Source organism: Pipistrellus hanaki (assembly GCF_964339955.1).
Source record: "Pipistrellus hanaki genome assembly, chromosome: 4".
Taxonomy (NCBI): Eukaryota; Metazoa; Chordata; class Mammalia; order Chiroptera; family Vespertilionidae; genus Pipistrellus; species Pipistrellus hanaki.
Genome location: NC_140506.1, coordinates 99,313,905 through 99,335,415, shown reverse-complemented (window position 1 = coordinate 99,335,415; position 21,511 = coordinate 99,313,905). Strand labels below are relative to the sequence as shown.

The 21,511-nt window shown below is 41.0% G+C and overlaps 1 protein-coding gene across 4 annotated transcripts in view; it reads right to left on the bottom strand.

Moving 5' to 3' along the window:
- Positions 1–21,511, bottom strand: part of PALB2 (partner and localizer of BRCA2) — a 28,036-nt gene that overhangs the window by 2,901 nt on the left and 3,624 nt on the right. For 2 of the 4 annotated variants that reach the window (XM_084882703.1, XM_084882704.1), the window contains 9 exons: positions 18,001–19,419; positions 14,566–15,377; positions 14,203–14,274; positions 11,801–11,962; positions 10,681–10,766; positions 9,810–9,968; positions 8,719–8,835; positions 4,341–4,428; positions 1,692–1,840 (listed from right to left, as the gene is read on the bottom strand). In XM_084882703.1, the coding sequence (XP_084738829.1) occupies positions 1,692–1,840; positions 4,341–4,428; positions 8,719–8,835; positions 9,810–9,968; positions 10,681–10,766; positions 11,801–11,962; positions 14,203–14,274; positions 14,566–15,377; positions 18,001–19,419 (3,064 nt within the window). The remainder of the gene's footprint in view (positions 1–1,691; positions 1,841–4,340; positions 4,429–8,718; positions 8,836–9,809; positions 9,969–10,680; positions 10,767–11,800; positions 11,963–14,202; positions 14,275–14,565; positions 15,378–18,000; positions 19,420–21,511) is intronic. The other 2 variants (XM_084882706.1, XM_084882705.1) reach the window with 2 other exon arrangements.

The following is a 21,511-nucleotide window of genomic DNA, read 5'->3' as shown; positions in this document are numbered from 1 at the left end:
CAAGAGCTGTGTAACTCTGGGCAATTATTTAACTTCAGCAGTAAAAAGGGGACATGGTGATTATTGTGAGGTTTCATGAAACAGTTGACAACATAGTCCTAGCCCTTAGGAAGTGCCTAATGAAAATGCATGTTGTCTCACTGCCATATCACCAGCACCATGCAGAGTGCCACCCATAAACAGACCTTCTCACAGTCAATAGTTCAATACTAGCCCTGGTCAGTGTGGCTCAGCTGGTTGTGTATTGTCCCATGCACTGAAAGATTGCTGGTTCAATTCCTGGGCTGTGGGCTTGATCCCCAGTGAGGGGTGTACAGGAGGCAGCTGGTTGATGTTTCTCTCTCTGTCCTTCCCCATCTCTCAAAAAACCCTCCACAAAAAAAAAAAAACAAAAAAACAAACAAACAAACAAAAAAAAACAACTTAAAGAAACTTAAAAAAAAAAAAACCTAGTTAAATATTTATTAATCCTATAAAATAAAAGGTTAATATGCAAATTGACCAAACAGCAGAACGACGGGCCACTATGACACACACTGACCACCAGGGGGCAGATGCTCAATGCAGGAACTGCCCCCTGGTGGTCAGTGTGCTCCTACAGGGGGAGAGCCACTCAGCCAGAAGCCCTGACTGAGCAGGTGAGTGCAGCGGAGGTGGCAGGAGGGCTCCTGGACTGCTAGAGGGCACAGGATGGGCAGAGGGACCCCCCCAAGTGCAAGAATTTCATGCACCGGGCCTCTAATAGATCAATATTAGCTGCCTACATGGTGGAGGCTCAAATTTTGAAGTAAAGATGTTTTCCTAAAGTACATTTAAAACTTTTTTCAATGGAAAGAACATAAATTATAAATCTCCTGTAGAGAATATTAATTACTCTGTATTTAAAATGTTTTCATTATGGGATAAAACAGGGCGTAAATACACATAAAATACTTATTCTATGCCATCCTAGTGGGATCAGTATACAGGGAACCTGACTCAGGCTTGATTCAGATCTACTTCTACTAAACATTCTACTTCACTTAAAAAAAAAATTGATTTATAGGGAGAGGAAGGGAGGAGATGGGCAGGGGAGGTGGTAGAGTGGGAAGAGAGAAACACTAATGTGATAGAGAAACCTCAATCAGTTGATTTCTGCATGCGCCCTGACTGGGGGATTGAATCCAATACTTGAGTATGTGCCTTGACTGGGAATTGAACCCGCCAAGGCTGAACACTATACTTCTTTCCTTCTTTTCTTCCTTCCTTCCTTCCTTCCTTCCTTCCTTCCTTCCTTCCTTCCTTCCTTCCTTCCTTCCTTCCTTCCTTCTTTTCTTTCTTTTTCTTTCTTTCATAATATATTTTATTAATTTTTTACAGAGAGGAAGGAAAAGGGATAGAGAGTTAGAAATATCGATGAGAGAGAAACATAGATCAGCCACCTCCTGCACACCCCCTACTGGGGATGTGCCCGAAACCAAGGTACATGCCCCTGACCGGAACCGAACCCGGGACCTTTCAGTCCACAGGCTGACACTATCCACTGAGACAAACCAGTTTTGGCAAACACTATACTTCTTAACATTCTTTATTTTGATCTATGTATAATGTTTCATGTTTCCACTCATTTAAATGACACAAAAACATTTGGTTTCTATGTGCACAGGTGCCTTTCAAAGATCACACTCACTGCCCAGCAGTCGCACACTTGCCTTCCAGCCTGCCCTTGAGGAAGACAGTAGAGCATCACACCCACGCTCAGGGCCGTCTTGGGGTTGATCGCAATGAGCTGGAACATGGGGCTTCCCGACGGCTCCCTCTCTTTGGCACACGGATGACTCAGAACAACAAAAAGGAGCCCCTGATTTAGAAGAAAAGTTAATAACCAAAGAAATCATTAGGACTATGGTGAGAAAAGGCAAGAGTTGGCAGAGAAAAAATGAAAGACTCACAGCAAAGATCAACAGACTTGTCAGGCCCCCAGCCATTCCCGTCTCTGCAGGCGTGAATCGGGCTAATGCAGCAGCCCTCCACCCTACACATGGCTAATACCCCAGGTCACCCATGTGAGGAAACGCCGACTCAGAGAAAGAGGGCAAATAAACACATGATGGGAGACCTCAAACTAGAAACACTCATTTGTCAATTGGATTTTGAACATTCGGAACACATTTTCCCATAAATACAATCATAAATGGCAACTAGAGTTTATAACAGTTTATTCTTTTCCCATGGTCATTTCTGTGGGAAAATGTGTCACAAACCTCTCCCAGCTTTAAAATTTTTAAAATTAAATCTTTTTTTTAATCCTCACCCAAGGATATGTTTTCACTGACTTGAAAGAGAGAGAGGAAGGGAGGACGAGAGGAAGGGAGGACGAGAGGAAGGGAGAGAGGACGGGAGGGAGGAAGAGAAACCCTGATCGGTTGCCTCAAATACACACCCTGACCAGGAATTGAAATTGCAATGTTTGGTATATGGGATGATGCTTCAATAAACTGGGCAAGCCAAAAATTACATGTTCTCATAAACATTGTGTGTGGAGATACTTGTCACACAGATATGTATACATGTCTATATGTATGCTACATGTTGAAAATAATTATCTTTGGGGATAAATAGGGAAAATTAATCATTGGGCCTTCTTAGGATTAATTACACTCATTTCTGCCTTATACATTCCCAGAATGACTGCCTTAAATTTTTTTAAAAGTTGATTTTAAATAGAGGAAGGGAGAGAAACATCACTGTGAGAGAGAACCATCAATCAGTTGCCTTCTGCACACTCCCCGACTAGAGATCAAACCTGCAATCTGGTTATGTGCCCTGACTGGGAATCAAACCTGCGACCTTTTATTGTGTAGAATGACATTCCAGCCAACGGAGCCACCTGGCCAGGGCCAGAATAACCATTTTTATAATGAGAATGCATTACCTTTATAATTAGAAAATAACTGAGAGTTAAAAAATGTTAAATGCCATACGCTTAACTAGGAGTAGGCAAACTATGGCCCATAGGTAAAATCTGGCTCAAAGCATAAGGGGAAGTTTTATTGGAATGTACCACACCCATTTCTTACATCATCTCTGGGTGATTTTGTGCAATAGGGGCAGAGCAGGTAGCTACAGCAGAGACCACGTGGCCTGCAAAGTTGAAAACATTTACTGTCTGTCCCTTTACAGAAATGTTTGCCAATTCCTGCCCTCAAGTATAATTTATTATTTATAATAAAATAGGAACTCTTACTATTTTTTTCCATTTCTGTTCTCAATGTTTTAAAAGGAAGTAGGTATTAATGTTGTAATACCAAAGATAAGCACTTAATAGTTAATTTAATAATTCCAGAGACGAATTCGACCCTTTTATTTTAGGATGAATAATAAGCCTCAAGCCGGGACCGGTTTGGCTCAATGGATAGAGCGTCGGCTTGGGGACTGAAGGGCCCCGGGTTCGATTCCGGGCAAGGGGATGTACCTTGGTTACGGGCATATCCCCAGTAGGGGGTGTGCAAGAGGCAACTGATCAATGACTCTCTCTCATTGATGTTTCGAACTCTCTATCTCTCTCCCTTCCACTCTGTACAAAAATCAATAAAATATATTTTAAAAAAAAACACAATAAAATAAAATATTAAAAAAAAAAAGCCTCAACACTATGTGACAGATGATCTAAGACCACAAAACTATTGCATTCATGTCCACAGATGCTGCTGGGCTCGGAGAGATGCACCCTTTGCGTCCAGAGCCTCCCGTGCTGAGGCCCGCAGGGCTGCCCATGGGGCTGGGCAAGGGAGTCTCCATTCTGCCCCGAGCTGGCTGCTTCTGCCTCTGCTTGTGGCTCAACAGCGCAAACATGCATGAGCAGTTACTCCTGACCTGGGACAACTACCTCCAACCCGATCAGATGCCAAAACCACAATGACTAAGAGGCTGTGGTTCGTTTCTATGTGAGAACACTAAAGTCTAAGAGGAAAGCATGTCTGTGACCATTTAATTATCCAAAGCATGTCTGTTGCCATTTATGAATGTACACAACCAACGTACATTCACATCATAAATCGTTTATGGCAAAGTGGTTGGAGCCAATTCTGTTAATAGGATATTATTTCTCGCTATAAATTCACAGCCAAAAATTAATGTCTGCCCTTAAGTCATACAGCCAGAAAATTCACCAACCAATCATACCGAACCAACACTTATTTTCATCCAATTCAAGGAAGAACAAACACTGCTATCCAATTTTGAAAAAATAGGCAACAAGGAGGGCCAGTTAATTACTACTAAGTTATTGCTGTCACTCAGGAATACCAAGGGTAACGCTCAGATCAGACATGGAATGGGCCCGGCTGATTGGCACTTACCATTTCAGAGTAGGCTTTGTGACAGACGGAGGCTTGGTAGGAGTCACCAATGTGCATCTTTTTCAGGAGCTGACCAGTTTTTAAATTCCTTAGACACCAAAAATAGAGAAGCTGGTAACACTCTTCCAGGAAACTGGTTTTCACATCATACTTATTTATCACTGAATCCTTTTGGAGGGGACCAAGAACAAACTAAGGGACATAGTACCTTTGTTTTGTTTAGTCACAGCCTGAGCTAAAAATAGCACTATAGTTTAATTTGGTCAATGGTTTTTTGTTTTTGTTAATCCACTGCCAAGGATATTTTTCCCATTGATTTTTTAGAGAGAGTGGAAGGGAGTGAAAGTGGGAGGGGATGAGAGAGAATGAGAGAGAGAGAGAGAGAGAGAGAGAGAGAGAGAGAGAGAGAGAGAGAAAGAGGGAGAGAAACATTGACATGAGAGAAAAAAACATCAATTGGTTGTCTCCCACACAGGTCCAGACCCAGGCCAGGGACTGAACCTGCAACCCAGGTACATGCTCTTGATAGGGAATTGAACCTGTGACCTGTGTGCAGGCTGTCATTATAATCACTTAGCCACACCTGCCAGGGCTGGCTAATAGTTTAATTTGATAGTTTAGCTCTCTGCTATGCCATTATGGAGAAATCTCTCCAAATTCCAGGAGAAAGGGTTTCAATTATCTCATTTTACTTGGTATTAAAATTACATGGTATAGCTCTAATCATTATGATTTTGTCACAATTTTTGTTATACCCAAATTTTCCATGGAGAACAATGGTCAGGAAACCAAATCTGGTTAGGCAAGAGATGACACCTGAAAGAGACTTATAATTATGTCTCTATAATATCCACTTATTCTACAGCCAGCCCAAGATAATGGAGAAAGAAGGAAAGACTGAGCTGGGGTGAAAAATGGGAAAAAGGGTGAAAGGAGAGGCTAAATGTAAAACAGAAGAAAAAAGAAAGCTTGCTGGAACCACTCCCCAGCTTGAGGACTTGTGACATTAACACTGTCTATCATGTGACTCTGCCTATGAAACCCTTCCAGTCGGTTCCCATTAACCACGGATAAAGTCATGGTACTCAGTCCTCACGAAGCCAGCCCGAAGCACTGTTACTCACACTGCTCCTGTGCCCAGCTGAACAGCTCACTACCTGTTCAACATGTATGCACGTTCCCAGTCTCTGCCTCTGTTCAAGTTATCCCTCATAATGCCTTCCCATTACTGGCCAACTCCATCCCCGTGTTGACCAACACCCATCCATTTCTTATGGCCCAGATCATGTCCCACCTTCTCCCAGCAGCATGAGCTCAGCTTAGACTCTCTCACTCCTCCCTGTCTGCACCAGCCCACAGAAGTCTCCTCACCTCCAATTCCATATAGTACTGTCCACATGCCTTACTTTCAATGTAATATTCTGTATACTGTATAGGGTAGAATGTAATCATTTAACACATATTTATGAACTTCTATGGCCCAGGTACTGTATACAAAACTAAAGACAGGAAGTTAAATTCTCATGCAAGTATGCAAGGTTTTCCTCATACAAGGGACACCAGAGCAGGTGTGTCCCTTACAGAGGTTAGTGCATGCTCTGTAGATAGTAATTGCTCTCTCCCCAAATCCCAAAACACTCTGTCCAAATCTCTATTATAGTGGCACTAGGAACTCTGAAATAATCTTATTTACCTACTAGGTTTTATGGGTCTTGGAGCAGGATTCATATTTACATTCCTCACAGAGAAGTAGAAACTCAAATATCTATTAAATAAGTGAAAGATGGTACTCAGTTAATGTAGCTTGACCAAGACTTAATATTTAAACCTTCAGCAGTAGTTTCAAACAAGCCACTTGAGCCCTGGCTGGTGTGGCTCAGTGGGCTGGGAGTCATCCCCTGCACCAAAAGGTTGCTAGTTTGATTCCTGCTCAGGGATCATGCCTGTATTGTGGGTCCTCATCCCCAGTAGGGGTGTGTTCTGCATGTTTCTCTCTCACATCAATGTTTTTCTCTCTTTCTCTCCCTCTCCTTTCTTCTCTCTCTAAAGTCAATAAAAACAGAAAAAAATATTTAAAAACACACCACTTGAACCTGGAGTGTAATATGAATTGCGTTAGGCATCCAACAAATAAGGAGTCCCACAGGAAAGGTAAACAACTACTACATGTACAAGTATAGAGTGTCCCTCAAAAGATACATACATACTTTGAATAGTTATAAGGCAGTGTTTATTAAAATATATTTTGTTTTCAAAATTGAGCTCAGCTGTTAAAGTGTATATACATTTTTTAAAAAATTTATTTTTATTGATTTCAGAGAGGAAGGGAGAGGGAGAGAAAAATAGAAACATCAATGATAAGAGAGAATTACCGACCAGCTGCCTCCTGCATGCCCCCCACCGGGGACCCAGCCCACAACCCAGACACATGCCCCTGGCCAGAATTGAACCTGGGACCTTCCAGTCCACAGGCTGACACTCTATCCACTGAGCCAAACTGGCTATGGCAAAGTATATATACATTTTTGAGGGACATCTTATAGTTATAGAGAGCCCAAAGGTAAAAGATAGCTTCTGATAGACAGCGTGAGCCATACATCTTTGAGTAGCTACCCTAAGCAAACAGCTAAGACAGGCACTAAGAACTGATAGGAGACATGGCACTATCTTCAGGGACTTCCACAATACAAAGTAGCACACGCTATATTAAAAATCAGGGCCCATGAATTCAGACAGGGAAATGCCAACAAGGTCTGAGGTGATATGACAGAACTCAAGGCAACTGTGGGGGAAGGTACCCCTTAGGACTCAAACTTACTCTTTGTAGAGAGATCCCACCCCAATTCCAAATTCTATTGTGATCCATTGTATATGAGATGCCAAAAGACAACTATTAGCAAAAGGGGGGACATGAGGGATGGGAAGAAACCAGGGAGCCAAGGTGTATGGGACACTGAAAAGAGAATTTCTGTAGTACAGCCCGGGAAATGGAAGCTGAAGGAAGGCAAATACGGGCTCCACAAAAGGTTTTCTTTCTGGGGAAGAGGGGAGAGGGCTGGGAGTAACAGTGTTTATAAAATAATAGCATCAGAAATGATCTGAAGGTTGAATATTGACCAATGGCAATTACTAGGTTAAATTAATAGTCTTGGAGCTAAATAATGAAGGTCTGGACTCTAGAAATAGCAGAACGAATAGAAAAGAGAACTTTGTAAAGAACATTGTCCTCAAGTAAGACCTGAGGAGTGCTCCAGTGGGAACCTGCTGCTCTAGAAGGCAGGACGTGTGAGCACAGGGTCCGGGCAGGTGAGCACGGCCCCGTTTCAGGCTCCTGGTGAGGAGGGCAAGGCTTCTCAGGGCCATGCTTTCCTACTTTGCTCCCAGGAGGTTAGCAATGGGCAGTGCAGGAGAGTAGGCAATAGTGACATTAATATCATAACTTCTCTTTTCAAGACCCATTCTGGCTCCAAGCAAACCGTTAATGGAAAAGCTTCTGAGAAAAAAAAAATCACTATTCTAATATAAATGAACCCTGCAAGTGCTGATGGACAGGCCTGGTTCTCCATGTGGTCAGGAAAGACAGTGGCTGAGAACTCCTTGACTTCAGTTTCCCTAACAGAAAGTTATTCATTTGGGTCCTGTAATGAACCACTTTTTATGTATCTAGTAATTCTGGATTATATTCTAGACATCACAAATGACACTTCACATAAACTCTGGATTCTCTTAGGTTTCCCTGAAGAATATTGATTCTGGCCCCACACCTTCCCCCTAGTAACCTGTTAGCTTGGCTAACCTCAAATTCCAGTTGCTGAAAACCTAGTTCAATTCCTTTTGCCTTACCTAGCCTTCCCTGAGTCTGCCCCACATTACATGTTATTTAAGAGGTCAGACATTAGGCAGAGATTATAGCAAGAGTTAGGGCTCTTCCCTGGCTGTTAAGGGATTTCTCTGCCTCACTTTCACAGTGAACCAGGAGGACAGCAAACTTTCTTTATCTCTAAAGGTCGAACCCCCTCCAGTATCTTTCTTCTTTTTCTCACTCTCCAGTGTCTTCAGTTAAATGATTTTTATATTTATTCCAGAGTTTATAGTTACTTGAAGTAGGAAAGTTGGTCTCTGGTAAAAGCCACTCAGAAGCAGAAACAATCATACATTTTTGCCAATAAGATTTCATTCATTGAGGGTCTACTCAGACTGATACTTTTCACAATGTCTGAATTAATATGATGTTCTTATTAAGTATCTAGCATCTGACAGTAAACAAACAAAAACTATCATACTTACAGCCTCTTATCTCATCTTACTGACCCTGTGAAATAGAGGTATATCCTTATATCACAGAAGAGAAAACTGAGGATCTTGAGGGGAAACTTACCAAATAACAATGCTGTTCATTATAGTGGTACCAAGCAGAGCTTCCTGCGTCCCTTGAACCTCAGCAAAAGTTAGTACAGTCTCTTCAGGAGGCATCAAAAACTGTTTTTCTTCACTTCTGCATTTAAAATAGTATTAAAACCCAGCACTCTGAAGCAAAGCACTTTCTAAGCAGCCCTTCTACATATTATTGAACTCTGTACAATAAACACTAACCCAATACCAGAAAAAAGATCCAATCAGAAAACCTGTATATGCTAAACTTTCTACAACAAACATGCATTACTTGTAATTATCCACCTGGATATACTGCGAGCACTACAAACTCATCCTATCCAACTAACTTCACCAGCCCTCTCCTTAAACTTGTGCTTCTTTCTGCATTCCTATCTCAGCGAATGGCACCATCACCCAGGTGCCCAGAAACCTGGACATTTTCCTTGTCTCCCTCCTTTCTAGCTCCTTCATCACCAAGTCCTAATGATTTTATCATCTCACCTACCCCAAATCTGTTTCTCCCCGTCTCCACTAATACTTCCCTAATGTAAGCAAATAATTATTTATCTCGTCTAGATTACTGCAGCAGTTTATTATTATTATCAGAAAAGACAGATTAATAATCACAATAAAGTACATAAATGAGTATAAAACAGACACAGAGGAAACGCAGAGGGAACCCCAGATGTCAAATAAAGAGGCATGCAGGTCTAGAGGTCCAGAAAGGGCTGAGCTGGAAATGTATGCTCACAAGTAGTCAGCATCTGGACAGTAACTGAAGCCATGAAAACCAAGTGTGTGGAGCAAGAGAAGGGTCTAGAATCTCGAGGTACCTGGAATATTTAAGGGGCACACAGAGATTTCAAAGAAGACAAAAGGAACAGGCAACATTTGCTGAGCCTCTCCCTTGTGCTGCTTTCCTCCCTGCACATCCGCTTCCACCCTCTAACTGCTCTACGCTCCAGTGTTGAGCAGAACCTGCAACACCAAGCCCACAGCATAGCAAGACAAGATGCTGGGGATCCAACTTTCTCCAAAACCCTGGGATGAAATCATTCTTTATCTGATGGTTAAGTCAGCTGGTGCTTTTCTCACCCTCCTTCTGCAAATGTCATGACCTCCACTTGCTGATCACAGAGGGTCCTGCTGCTGCTGACTAGCCTCCTCTGTGTCAGGCCAAGCACAGCGTGTATGTTTCCAGTCCTCAGGAGCACCTGCTTTTCACAGCCACCATCAGCGGAACAAAGTAACGCCCTAAGCCAAAAGTAAGAAAAAATGCAGAGAAGTCAGGATTCTTTTTTTTTTTTTTTAATAAGTTTTAAAAATTGATTTTACAGCCGGGTCCGGTTTGGCTCAATGGATAGAGCATCAGCCTGAGGACTGAAAGGTCCTGGGTTGGATTCCGGTCAAGGGCATGTACCTTGGTTGTGGGCACATCCCCAGTAGGGGGTGTGCAAGAGACAGCTGATCGATGATTCTCTATCATCGATGTTTCTAACTCTCTATCCCTCTCTTTTCCTCTCTGTGAAAAATCAATAAAATATTTTTTTTTAAATTGATTTTACAGAGAAAGAGAGAGGGAGAGAAACATCCACTGGCTGCTTCCCTTCTGTCCTACAGGTTCAACATGAAAGTGGGGCAGAGAAACCCTAAAAGCAGAGAGCCAGAGAAGAGCAATAAACTCTTGCTATAATCTCTGCCTAAATATCTGGCTGACCTTTTAAATGACATGTATGTGGGGCAGGCTCAGGGAAGCCCAGGTTTTGGATCAAGGCCGAAACCGGGGCATGTGCCCTGATGGAGAATCGAACCTACAGCCTTTCAGTGCACAGGACGCTCGACCAACTAAGCCAGGGCAGAAATAAGTCTTTAATAGTAAAGGACTAGGTTCAAATTTTAAAAGGAAACTTCAGTGCGGGGTCAAGTGAAAGATAAAGGAAAAGGGAACTTCTGGAGAACCACACACCTGATTTCTCTGATTTCCAAATTCCCCAAGGCCACACACACAAGGTTACACACATCAGGCATGGGAACTATCTGTAACACTGGAACCTAAATAAAATAAGAGCCAAATAATGTTTGGTTGTTTCATTTTTAATCAATCTAAATTTTCCAAAATTTGTTGCATCAGTTTTTATTCTTACTATACCAGAATAGTTTCCAACATTTGGAAATGTGAGAAGGTTCAGCAAAAATCCTTTTTTATGAGTCGTAAATCCAAATAAGCTGCATGCATAACATTGTTTACTGCAGCGTTTATTAATGCAGCTTATGCTCTTACCAACAGGGGTACAGTTAAGCAAATTCTGGCATTTGAGCCAATAAAACCATTAAAATAAATTTATTCACTGAACAAATATTTATTTATTGAGCACAAGCACAGAACAAGAAGCTGTAGATATACTAGAGAACAAGAATAAAATCTGCTAAGAGAGGAGATTAGATATTCAAGGTTCTCACAAAAAGAAAAGAGGTAATTATGCAAAGTGATAGATGTTTTCCTTCACTTAATTGTGTGATTCCTTTCCCAATGTATACACATATCAAATGATCAATGAGTGTACATTAGACATATTACAAGCTTATTTGTCAATTATACCTGAATAAATCTAGAAATAAAAATAAAATTCTACATAGGTAAGTATGAAGGAGAAATGTTTATATGCTAAGTGAGAAAAAGCAGTTTAAAAATTGTAAGCCTCTAGGAGCGCACAGGCAGACATGTATGAGGGCGGACAGGACCTGAAGAGAACACATGGGAACCATGCTTTCATGAAGGGTAAGATCGGTGGGGTCAGCATGCTTAGAAGTCAGAACAGAAGGAAATGCCAAACTGCTTCATCAGACTGAGATCAAGATCCTCCTCTGGAGGAGCATGCGGTAAAGCTAATGCAGCACAATGTGAACTGCAGACTAGACGGCAGGGACATGGTGCTCACTGCACAACTTTTCTGCTGTGTTTGAATTCTCCTAATGAGGTTTCTCTCTGTTCTATTCCGCAGTCACAGACCCCGCTCCCTCTTTAGTGAGCTGCCCATCCATTATCATACAAATAACTGCAAGATCTCTTTTAGACTTGGACTCACCTCTGCAAAGTGCCAGGAATACATTTTTTCCCACTGCCCAGTATCCAGAGGTTTCCAAAGAGAAACTGCATATTCACAAGCAGTTATGATACACGGCTCTTTGACACCAGCTATTTCCCACCACACGGCACTCACATCCACGGAACAGGAACCTGAATGATTCTAACCAGAGCGGCAATAATGTTATGCTATAGGGATACGTAGGGTTTGTTTTATGAAAAAAAATCATTATGAAAAGTGATGCATACAAGGATTAATTAAATACCAAGTAAGTGTAATGAAAGTTTTATGCAGGTCAAAATAGAGGCATGGTGGGTCTTACAGGTAACAGAAAAAAACTGCCCATACACCTTCATGTAATTTAAAAGTAGAGCTCCACCCTGGCTGGTGGCTCACTTGGTTGGAGCCTAGTCCCATACACCTAAAGTTCGCAGGTTGGATTCCAGGTCAGGGCACAGACCTAAGTTACGGGTTCAGTCTCTGGTGGGGGTGCATACAGGAGGCAAACAATTGATGTTTCTCTCTCTCTTCCTCTCTCAAAAAACACACAAACAAAAACCTTACAAAATAAGAAATTAAAGAATAGACTACTCCAGAATAGAATACATTCAAATTTAACCACCAAGATAGCCCATAAGAACTTACCCACTTAGAAATTAAACATCCTGATGAACCCCTCAGGGCTGAAATAACATACTATTTCTACATGAACAGTAAGGAGAGCACTAGGCATCCAAACATGCAGCGTGTGAAAACCAAAACGAAACAAAAAAACCATGCAGCATGTGGCCAAAGCGAGATTTCTCAAAAAACTGTATAATCAATCATAAATGCATTTATTCAAAAGCAGAAAGATAAAGCAGCTCAAGAAAGTAAAAGAACAATAAAGGAACACAATGAAAAACAGAAGGAGTTACTAAGTAAATGAAATAGGAAATGAAAACTTCAACTAACAATCAATACAACAAAAAATTAATTTTCTGCCGAAACCGGTTTGGCTCAGTGGATAGAGCGTCGGTCTGCAGACTGAAAGGTCCCAGGTTCGATTCCGGTCAAGGGCATGTACATTGGTTGCGGGCACATCCCCGGTAGGGGGTGTGGAGGAGGCAGCTGGTAGATGTTTCTCTCTCAACAATGTTTCTAGCTTTCTATCCCCCTCCCTTTCACTCTGTGGAAAATCAATAAAATGTATATATTTTTAAAATTAATTTTCTATAGGACCAGCAGAATGGACAAATCTCTTAAATCTGAAAAAAATATTTTTTTAGAAATGGGGGATTTTATTTATAAACTTGAAGATACCATGAAACGGTTGATTCCTGAAGAAACTAAATTATTAAAATTGATTCAAGAATAGCTTTGAAATGACATAGGTATTACTATGTATCTTTTATTGAAAAGGAATCTGGAACTCAGAGGCTAAATAATTTGCTCAAGGCCACAAAGCCATTAATTGGCAAACAGTTTATGGGGTTTTAAGCTCTTTCTTCTGTACCAGTTGTTCTCAACTGGGGGCAAATTTGTAACCCTCCTTGGGGAACACTTGACAATGTCTGCAGACATTTTGGTTGTTACTATCACTGGCTTTCCTGCAATGCACAGGTCACCCAACCTCTCACAGCAAAGAATTATCCAGCCCCTAAAGTCAACAGTGCTGAAATTGAGAAACCATACTCTAGTCTACACCATGAATACAAAGTTAATTAAGTCACAGGTCGAATCTAATTCTCAGGATTTACTAAAATGTCATTAACAGAATGACATTGTTTTTAATGCAATGATCAGTTTAAGAAAAATTTATTGAGTTGAGAGAGAGAGAGAGAAAGGGGGAAAGAAAGACAGAAAGAGAGAAGGAGAGAAAAAGAGAAATCAACTTATTGTCCCACTTATTTTATGGATTCACTGGTTGCTTCTTGTATGTGCCCTGACGTGGGATCGAACCTGCAAACTTGGTATACCAGAATGCTAAGTTTAACCACTCTAACCAACTGGCCAGGGCTCATTAACAGAATATTGCACTTTTTATTTCTTAGAACCACATACATCACACAGCATATAAAGATTAACCATTCACTACATCACAATCAAGAACTGCTATCCATTTTCAGATATATCACCATAAGTGGTTCTTCTAGAAACATTTCATGATTTGGGTAGGAGAGTCACAAATGCCTCCTCTTTCCTTCTCTTCCTCTGTTAACATCTGATTTTTATTTAGATAAATTCAGTTAATAATGAGCTTAAATTTTCTTGGCAATAGCTTGACATTCTAACTTCTTTGGATGATCTCAAAATATTTTTTAAAAAAATGAAAATCTATCTAATAAAATTCTCCGTTTTCCTATTTATCACATTTTTTACATGTAAGACAAAGACACATTAGAAGGTAACAGCGTTCTGACCTTTAACTTTGAAACCAATTGTAGGTTGCCAGGGTTTAAGCTGTCACAAGCAGGAACATCTGCTAATTCAGTCTGTAGAAACAAAAGTCACACCATTAATCTACACTTTACGTACGACATCTGCTGCACCACTCACTCATCAAAATGCCTACTTCTCATGGCAAACTGCTTCACCGAGGACAAAGCCATTAAACACATTTTAAAGTTAACTTTAATTCCCCCAGAATGAGCTTAAAAGTTTACAGTGATGTCTTATCAAGGAAACATCAAAGCATTCTTAAACACAGAGGAGCCAATGTGTGCAGAAGTCACTGAGGTGTTCCATTCCTTCAGAGAAAGTGTCACAAAGGAAGCAGATTGTACCTGTTCGATGGAATATTTCCATGAGTCAAGGCACGTGCTTGCACAGAGCGGATTTTCTTTGGAAGCGCATAACTCACTGGCGAAAGGCGTTGCTTGGGGGCCAGAATCGTAGGCACAGTCAGGCTGTCCCTTCCTTCCTGTCACACGCAGGCTGCCATCTAATTCTGGTTGGCTGGTGCAACTGTGTCCTTGCTTACTATCCCTGGCTTTCCCAGGAGAAAGCTGGGGTGAAGAGCAAGTCAGTTCAACAACCTCCGCAGACACTTTGTCCGAGGGTGTTGGGGAGCCGAGCGCGGGGGTAGTGCCTAAGACGGGGAAAGCGGGGGAGCACACATCCGCTGTGGGTCTGCCATCACCGTCAGGTGTAACAGTATTTGCCGGGGTGAAGAGTAATGCGGGCGAGGAAAGGCCCTTATGCCCAGGCTGGCGTTTTCGCGTTGGCATTTCAGGGGGTGCTTTTCCTGGTAGAACAATCAGTTCCTCTCCTGAGTCCTCCATTCCCATGTGGATTGGCTTAGGAGTCAGTTCCTCCAAAACAAGACCATTTCCCTCTTTCAGATGCCTCTCTCCATATACGTTTGATCTGAAAGGCTCAATCAGCTTTTCTGAGCAGAACTTCAGTTTTTCAAGCTTCAGAGACCCAAAGTCTTCATCAGGTAACTGAAAGTCTGTGATTTTGAGAAAAGACGACAGTTGCTTTAAACTTGGCATTTCATTCTTATGAGACGGAGCACTGGAAGCATTACCGCCCAAAGTTAAATAAGCATTATTAATGGAAAAGGAGTCCTCTTTTTGGCAGTGACTTTCCTTCCCTAAAATAGAAAGGAACAACAATAACAAATACCCAACAAGAGACATTAACCTCCCCTGAATCAGTGCACTTCTGAACTCCAACAGGATTTAACAGGTTCATCTCTTCTCCCCTCCATGAGCCTGAAACCTCAGCGAACCGTTCAAAAATCAGCCACAGGTTTGTGGTTAACGGGCAGCTCTCCTTGTACAGTTGCCCAAACAGGTGCCGACAGCCTTAGTAGCACTTGCTGTGCTACTTTGGGCAAGTCAATGCACCTCATCTTCCCTGGTCAGAAAGGAAGTGGACTAAGAATCTCTAAAGTCCTTTCTGCTCTAGAACTATGATTCCAACAAACTATCAGAATGCAGTCTACAAAATGCTGGCTCTTCTCACTGAAGAATACTTAGTCCCCTTTTCCAGCAAAGAGTTATTTTTTTTAAGTATATTTAATTGATTTTTTACAGAAAGGAAGAGAGAGGGACAGAGAGTTAGAAACATCAATGAGAGAGAATCATCGATGAGCTGCCTCTTGCACATCCCCTACTGGGGATGCGCCCGCAACCAAGGTACATGCCCTCGACTGGAATTGAACCCAGGACCTTTCAGTCCGCAGACCGACGCTCTATCCAGAGCCAAACTGGTCTTGGCCAGCAAAGAGTTATTTACTACTAGAGGACTGGTGCATGACATTAGTGTACTGGGAGGTTGTGGGGTGTCCCTCAGACTGGCCTGCACCCTTTTGCAGTCCAGGACCCCTTGGGGGATGTCCACCTGCCACCACCACCTCTGCGCTTGCCAGCCAGAAGCTGGGCTCACACCTTAGCGCTGCCTCGGAGGCAGGCAAGGTTCCCACCATGGCCGCCGCGCTTGCCCTCCATGAGTCCGGCTTCTGGCTGAGCAGCGCTCCCCCTGTGGGAGCACACTGACCACCAGGGGCAGCTCCTGCATTTAGCACCTGTCCCCTGGTGGTCAGTGCGTGTCACAGTGAGGGGTTATTCCACCATTTGGTTGATTTGCATGTTAGGATTTTATTATATAGGATTCTTAGCGACTGGAATTTTTCTATACCATTCAAAATGCAGCTGCATCCATTACCTAATAAATGAAGCTAGTACATATATATACAATGGATTATTCAGCCATTAAAAAAAGAATGAAGTACTGATACATGCTAGAACATGTGAAAGCAGCCGGACATAAGAGATTGCACATTGTATAATACATTGACATGAAATAAGTAAATCCATACAGAATAGATTGGTAGTTGCCAAGGGCTAGGCAAGAAGGAATGACCATCAAATGCATAGTGGGTACAGAGTTTCCATGTCAGGTGATGAAAATGTTTGGAACTAGGAAGGGATTATTTACAACTTGGTTGTAAATGTACTAAATGTCACTGAATTATTCATATGTGAAGGTCACTTAAAATTTTTTTTTAATGTAGCTGCAGGTTACTAAACTAGATTATGTCAACATATACAAAAGAAAGTTTCTAGTTTATTATATTGCCCTACTTTCTATTCCTTTGTATTCTTATTGACTTAGAAGATAATGCATCATAATGACTCTTATTTTTAACTAGAGACCCAATGCAGGAATTTGTGCACAGGTGCGGTCCCTCGGCCTGGCCAGAGATCGGGGCAGCGGGAGGTTGGCTGTGGGAGTGCACTGACCACCAGGGGCAGCTCTTGCATTGAATGTTTGGCCCCTGGTGGTCAGTGACTGTCATAGTGACCGGTTGTTCAGTCACTTAAGGCTTTTTTATATATCTATATCTATAGATATATCTATATCTATCTATCTATCTATCTATCTATCTATATATATATATATATATATAAATTATAGCACACAGACCAGGGCTGAATCCACAAAGAAAGCAGGCTTTATTTTTGTAATTAAGTGTTACTGGAATATGGTCACATTTACATGTTGTCTGTGGCTATTTTTGCATTCTACTTGAGTAGCTCTGATAGAGCACAATTTTCTACATGGCTCTGTGGAGAAAGTTTGCTGTCCTCTAGTATAGAAGCAGAGTGAATTATCCAGTTTTCATGCTCAGTTTATCAGATATAACTCCCAAGTAAATGAATAAATATTCACTTGCTAGCTTCCAAAATCTTGTATCCCACAGAGCTCAGAGAGATTATATTGGCTATTTTACTCAAAAAAAAGTTGCTCAGACTGATTGTATTTTATTCCACAATCATTCCTGTGAGAGTCTTTCAATGACCTCTCACACTGACACATATAAAATTTCATTTTACTTTACAAACACTTTCTATATTAGTTATATTTCTAACCTTGGGTAAAGACTATGTTGTACCTGAATACTAATTTTAAGGAAGCTTTCAATATATTTTCTCTCTGTGTCAACTTTTCCAACCAGAATAGTGAACTCTAGCATCACATGGCCAGGTCTGAACCCCAGTTCTGTCACTTTAATTAATTAAAGCACTTTAATCTCCTTATGCCTTAGTTTCATCTGTAAGGTGAGGATAAAAACAGATTCTACCTCCTGTGATGATTCAATGAGTTAGTGCCTGTGACAATTAGAAAGCGCCAGGCACATGATAAGCATTAGAGCCATCGTCATCCGCATCCTCCACCACACCTCGATTTACCTTGCACTTCCCTCTTACCATGAATAACTGCTTTTTCATTCCGATCTTTGTCCTTGGACCTATTAACACCTGATGTGCCAGAAGTGGGCAAAAGTAGTCCATGATGTAACGTAGGGGTGCGGATCGACTTCCTTTTCCCTCTGTGTCTTCTACCAGAGGACTGGGAAACCGAGGTCCTAGAAAAATCATCCGCGGTGTGCCCCGTGGGAGAGCTGACTTCAGTTAGTGAGAGAAATCTCTGAAAAGGACTTCTGGAACCTGCTTTTCCTGTATACCTGTCACACACCCTAAATTCATCTTGGTTAGTTTCTTCATTGGAAAATTTCAAATTTTTAGTAGATTCCTTATTTTTAATGCCTTTCTTTTTGACACCCAAGTGACTCTGAATTACAGCCTCCAGGGCTACTTTCCTCTGGCAATTTGACATACGTCGTGTTCTTACATGATACTCTGCAGGAAAAAGGCCTCCGAGCATGGTGCAAGAATGCGCTTGATTTTCTGCAGAAACAGGAGAGGTTATTTTTGGGCCAAGACTTTTACAATGACTCAGAACCTCATTTTCCTGAAAATGTTCATTGCTGCCTTCAAGAGCACTACTGGGAGGTACTGAGGCCTTCTCTGTGTGATTTTGTTTTTTTAAGTTTTGGTTTTCATTTGCCGGTAAGTTATCAGCAAATTCATTTACAGAATATGCATTATCAGCCTCTAAGTCAGGACTTCTAGGCAGCTGGCCACTTGGACTTACAGTTTTATTTACCTCAGGGTTACCTGTAAAGACAGTCATTTTTTTGTCCTGTGCCTCTAAGTTTACAGGTGAGGTAGGGCTAATGTTTTTTAAGCCATGAGCAGTAAGTTCACAGTTCCTTTTTGAAGGCTTATGTTGGAGGTGCTGACCACTACTGCTGTCTGATGGAGTATGCAGAGGAGGTGGGGACACCGTGGGGAAAGGATTCCCTCCTGAAAGAGCATCCACACTGCTCTGTGGTTTGGCATTTGGCGGAATTAACACACTCCCTCCGATAGTTTCTGCAATTGGTGCTTGAGGATGTGGAAGGTCAGCCTGACTTGGAAAGTTAGTTCTTATTTTAGCTACAGGTGTTTCAGGATTTTCTCTATTGATTTCTTCTTGTTCCTTTAGGTTTTTTCTAGACAGGATAAGTAGATCAGTGTCAAAGGAAGAGTCTCTCTCTTGTGAAGTAAATGTTTTCTTCTGTTGCTTCTTTCTTCTCCCTGGCTGCTTACTCTGCCTTTTTTCAACATCAGGGTCACTGACACTGTCGGCAAAACGCTCTCGTATATCGTCTGTTCTCTGTACGTGTAATCCTTCCACTGGGCCACGGCCAGCGTTGGAGGACTCGGGCTCAACGTCTCCAGTTTCTTCATTGAGACGCGCGTTGATTTGTAAAGCATCGTAAGAAGATACTTTAGTTTTAGGTTCTAAGGAGAAAATTTTATATAATTAATATTTTCCTTTTAAAATGAAACCAAAAATTCCCCATTTATTTTTAAATATTACATATAAATACTATATTACTTTAAAATATTATATAAATATTTACTTAAGAGTTGATGTATTTCATTCAAGCAAATCAAAGTTAGTTTAAATATTTCATAATCTATTCATAATAATTTTAAATAAATGTAAACAATTATGCTAGAAAGAATGACTTTTAAACTAAAAGATTATCTATTTTTATTTAAGTCATTTTTTTCTTAGTTGTTTTGCAGCTTTATTGAGGTACAACTGATAAAAACTATACAAATTTAAGGTGTACCTGTGATATTTTGATATGTGTATACACTGTGTTACCATAATCAAGTTAATTAACATATCCATCAATTAACACAGTTATGTATCTCTCAAGTACACAATATGCATGCACAATTCACTATTAGCACCATGCTATACATTAGATCTCCAGAATTTATTCATTCTGTGTAACTGAAACTCCCTACCCTTTACCAATATCTCCCCATTTCCCCATACCTCACTTAATTTTTTATTTCATGGTTTTTTTGGCTCAAGTAATTTCTTAAAAAATACATTTTTATTGATTTTAGAGACAGAGAGGAAGGGAGAAGGGGAGAGACAAATATTGAAATGAGAGAGAAACATTGATCCATTGCATTCTGTATGCGCCCTGCCTGGGAATCAAATCTGCAATCTGTGCGTGTCTTGTCTAAGGATGGAACCAGTGACCTTTCAGTGCAAGGACAATGCTCAACCAACCGGGCCACACTGGCCAAGGCTCAAGTAATTTTAAAACCTCATTCCTATTTCAATAGCCTCCAATTTTATGATTATAAATGACCTAATTATTAACATGAGAAATGACCATTGTTTTAATATGTTTTTATTGATTTCAGAGAGGAAGGGAGAAGGACAAAGAGAAGCATCAGTGATGAAAGAGAATCATTGATCGACTGCTTCCTGCATGCCCACTACTGGGGATCAAGCCAACAACCTTGACCGGAATGGAACTTGGGACCCTTCAGTCAGCAGGTTGACATTCTAGTCACTGAGCCAAACCAGCTAGGGCATGACCATTGTTTTTTAGAGTATTTCCAGCCAGACACTTTTCTCTGTATATATGCGGAAATTTAATTTTAAAATCTTTCCAGCCCTACTGTCATGGCTCAGTGGTTGAGCATCAACCTATAAACAAAGAAGTCATGATTTGATTCCCAGTCAGGGCACATGTGCAGGTTGTGGGCTCAATTCCCAGTGTGGGGTGTGCAGGAGGCAGCCTATCAATGATTCTTGTCATTGATGTTTCTCTCTCTTTATCCCTCTGAAATCAATAAAAATATATTTTAAAAAAATCTTTCCAATAATTAAGCATTAAGTGTAATTACTAAAAGTTGAAAGGGAAAAAGAGCACTAAATAAACAATCCAACTGAAAGCACAGTTTATTATTCATAGAATGAGAGAAAGTATTTACAGGTCATGCATCTAATAAGGGTCAAATAGCTACCATATGAGGACCCTTACAACCCCAGAATTAAAAAACAAATAACCTAACTAAAATATTGGCAAAGGACTTGAATAGACATTTCTCTAAAGAAGATAGACAAATGGTCTCTAAACACATGAAAAGATGCTCAACATCATTAGTCACTGAGAAATGCAAATTAAAACCAAACTTAGATACCACTTCACATCCTCCAGGATGGCTGTAATTTTAAAATGGCAAATTATAAGTTCTGGTGAGGATGTGGAGAAATTGGAATCCTTATACACATTGTAGCGGGATACAAAATGGTGCAGCTGCTATAGGGAAGTTTGGCATTTTCTCAGGAAGTTGAACATAGTCTTGGCTGGTTAGCTTAGTTGGTTAGAGTATTGTCCTGATAAGCCAAGATTGCACGTTGAATCCTCAGTCAGGGTACATACAATAAATCAATCAATGAATGCACAAATAAGTGGAACAACAAACCCACACTTCTTTCTCTAAAAATCAATTTTAAAAAAAAGTTAAATGTGGAATTACCATTTGACCCAGCAATTCCATGCCTAGGCATATACAG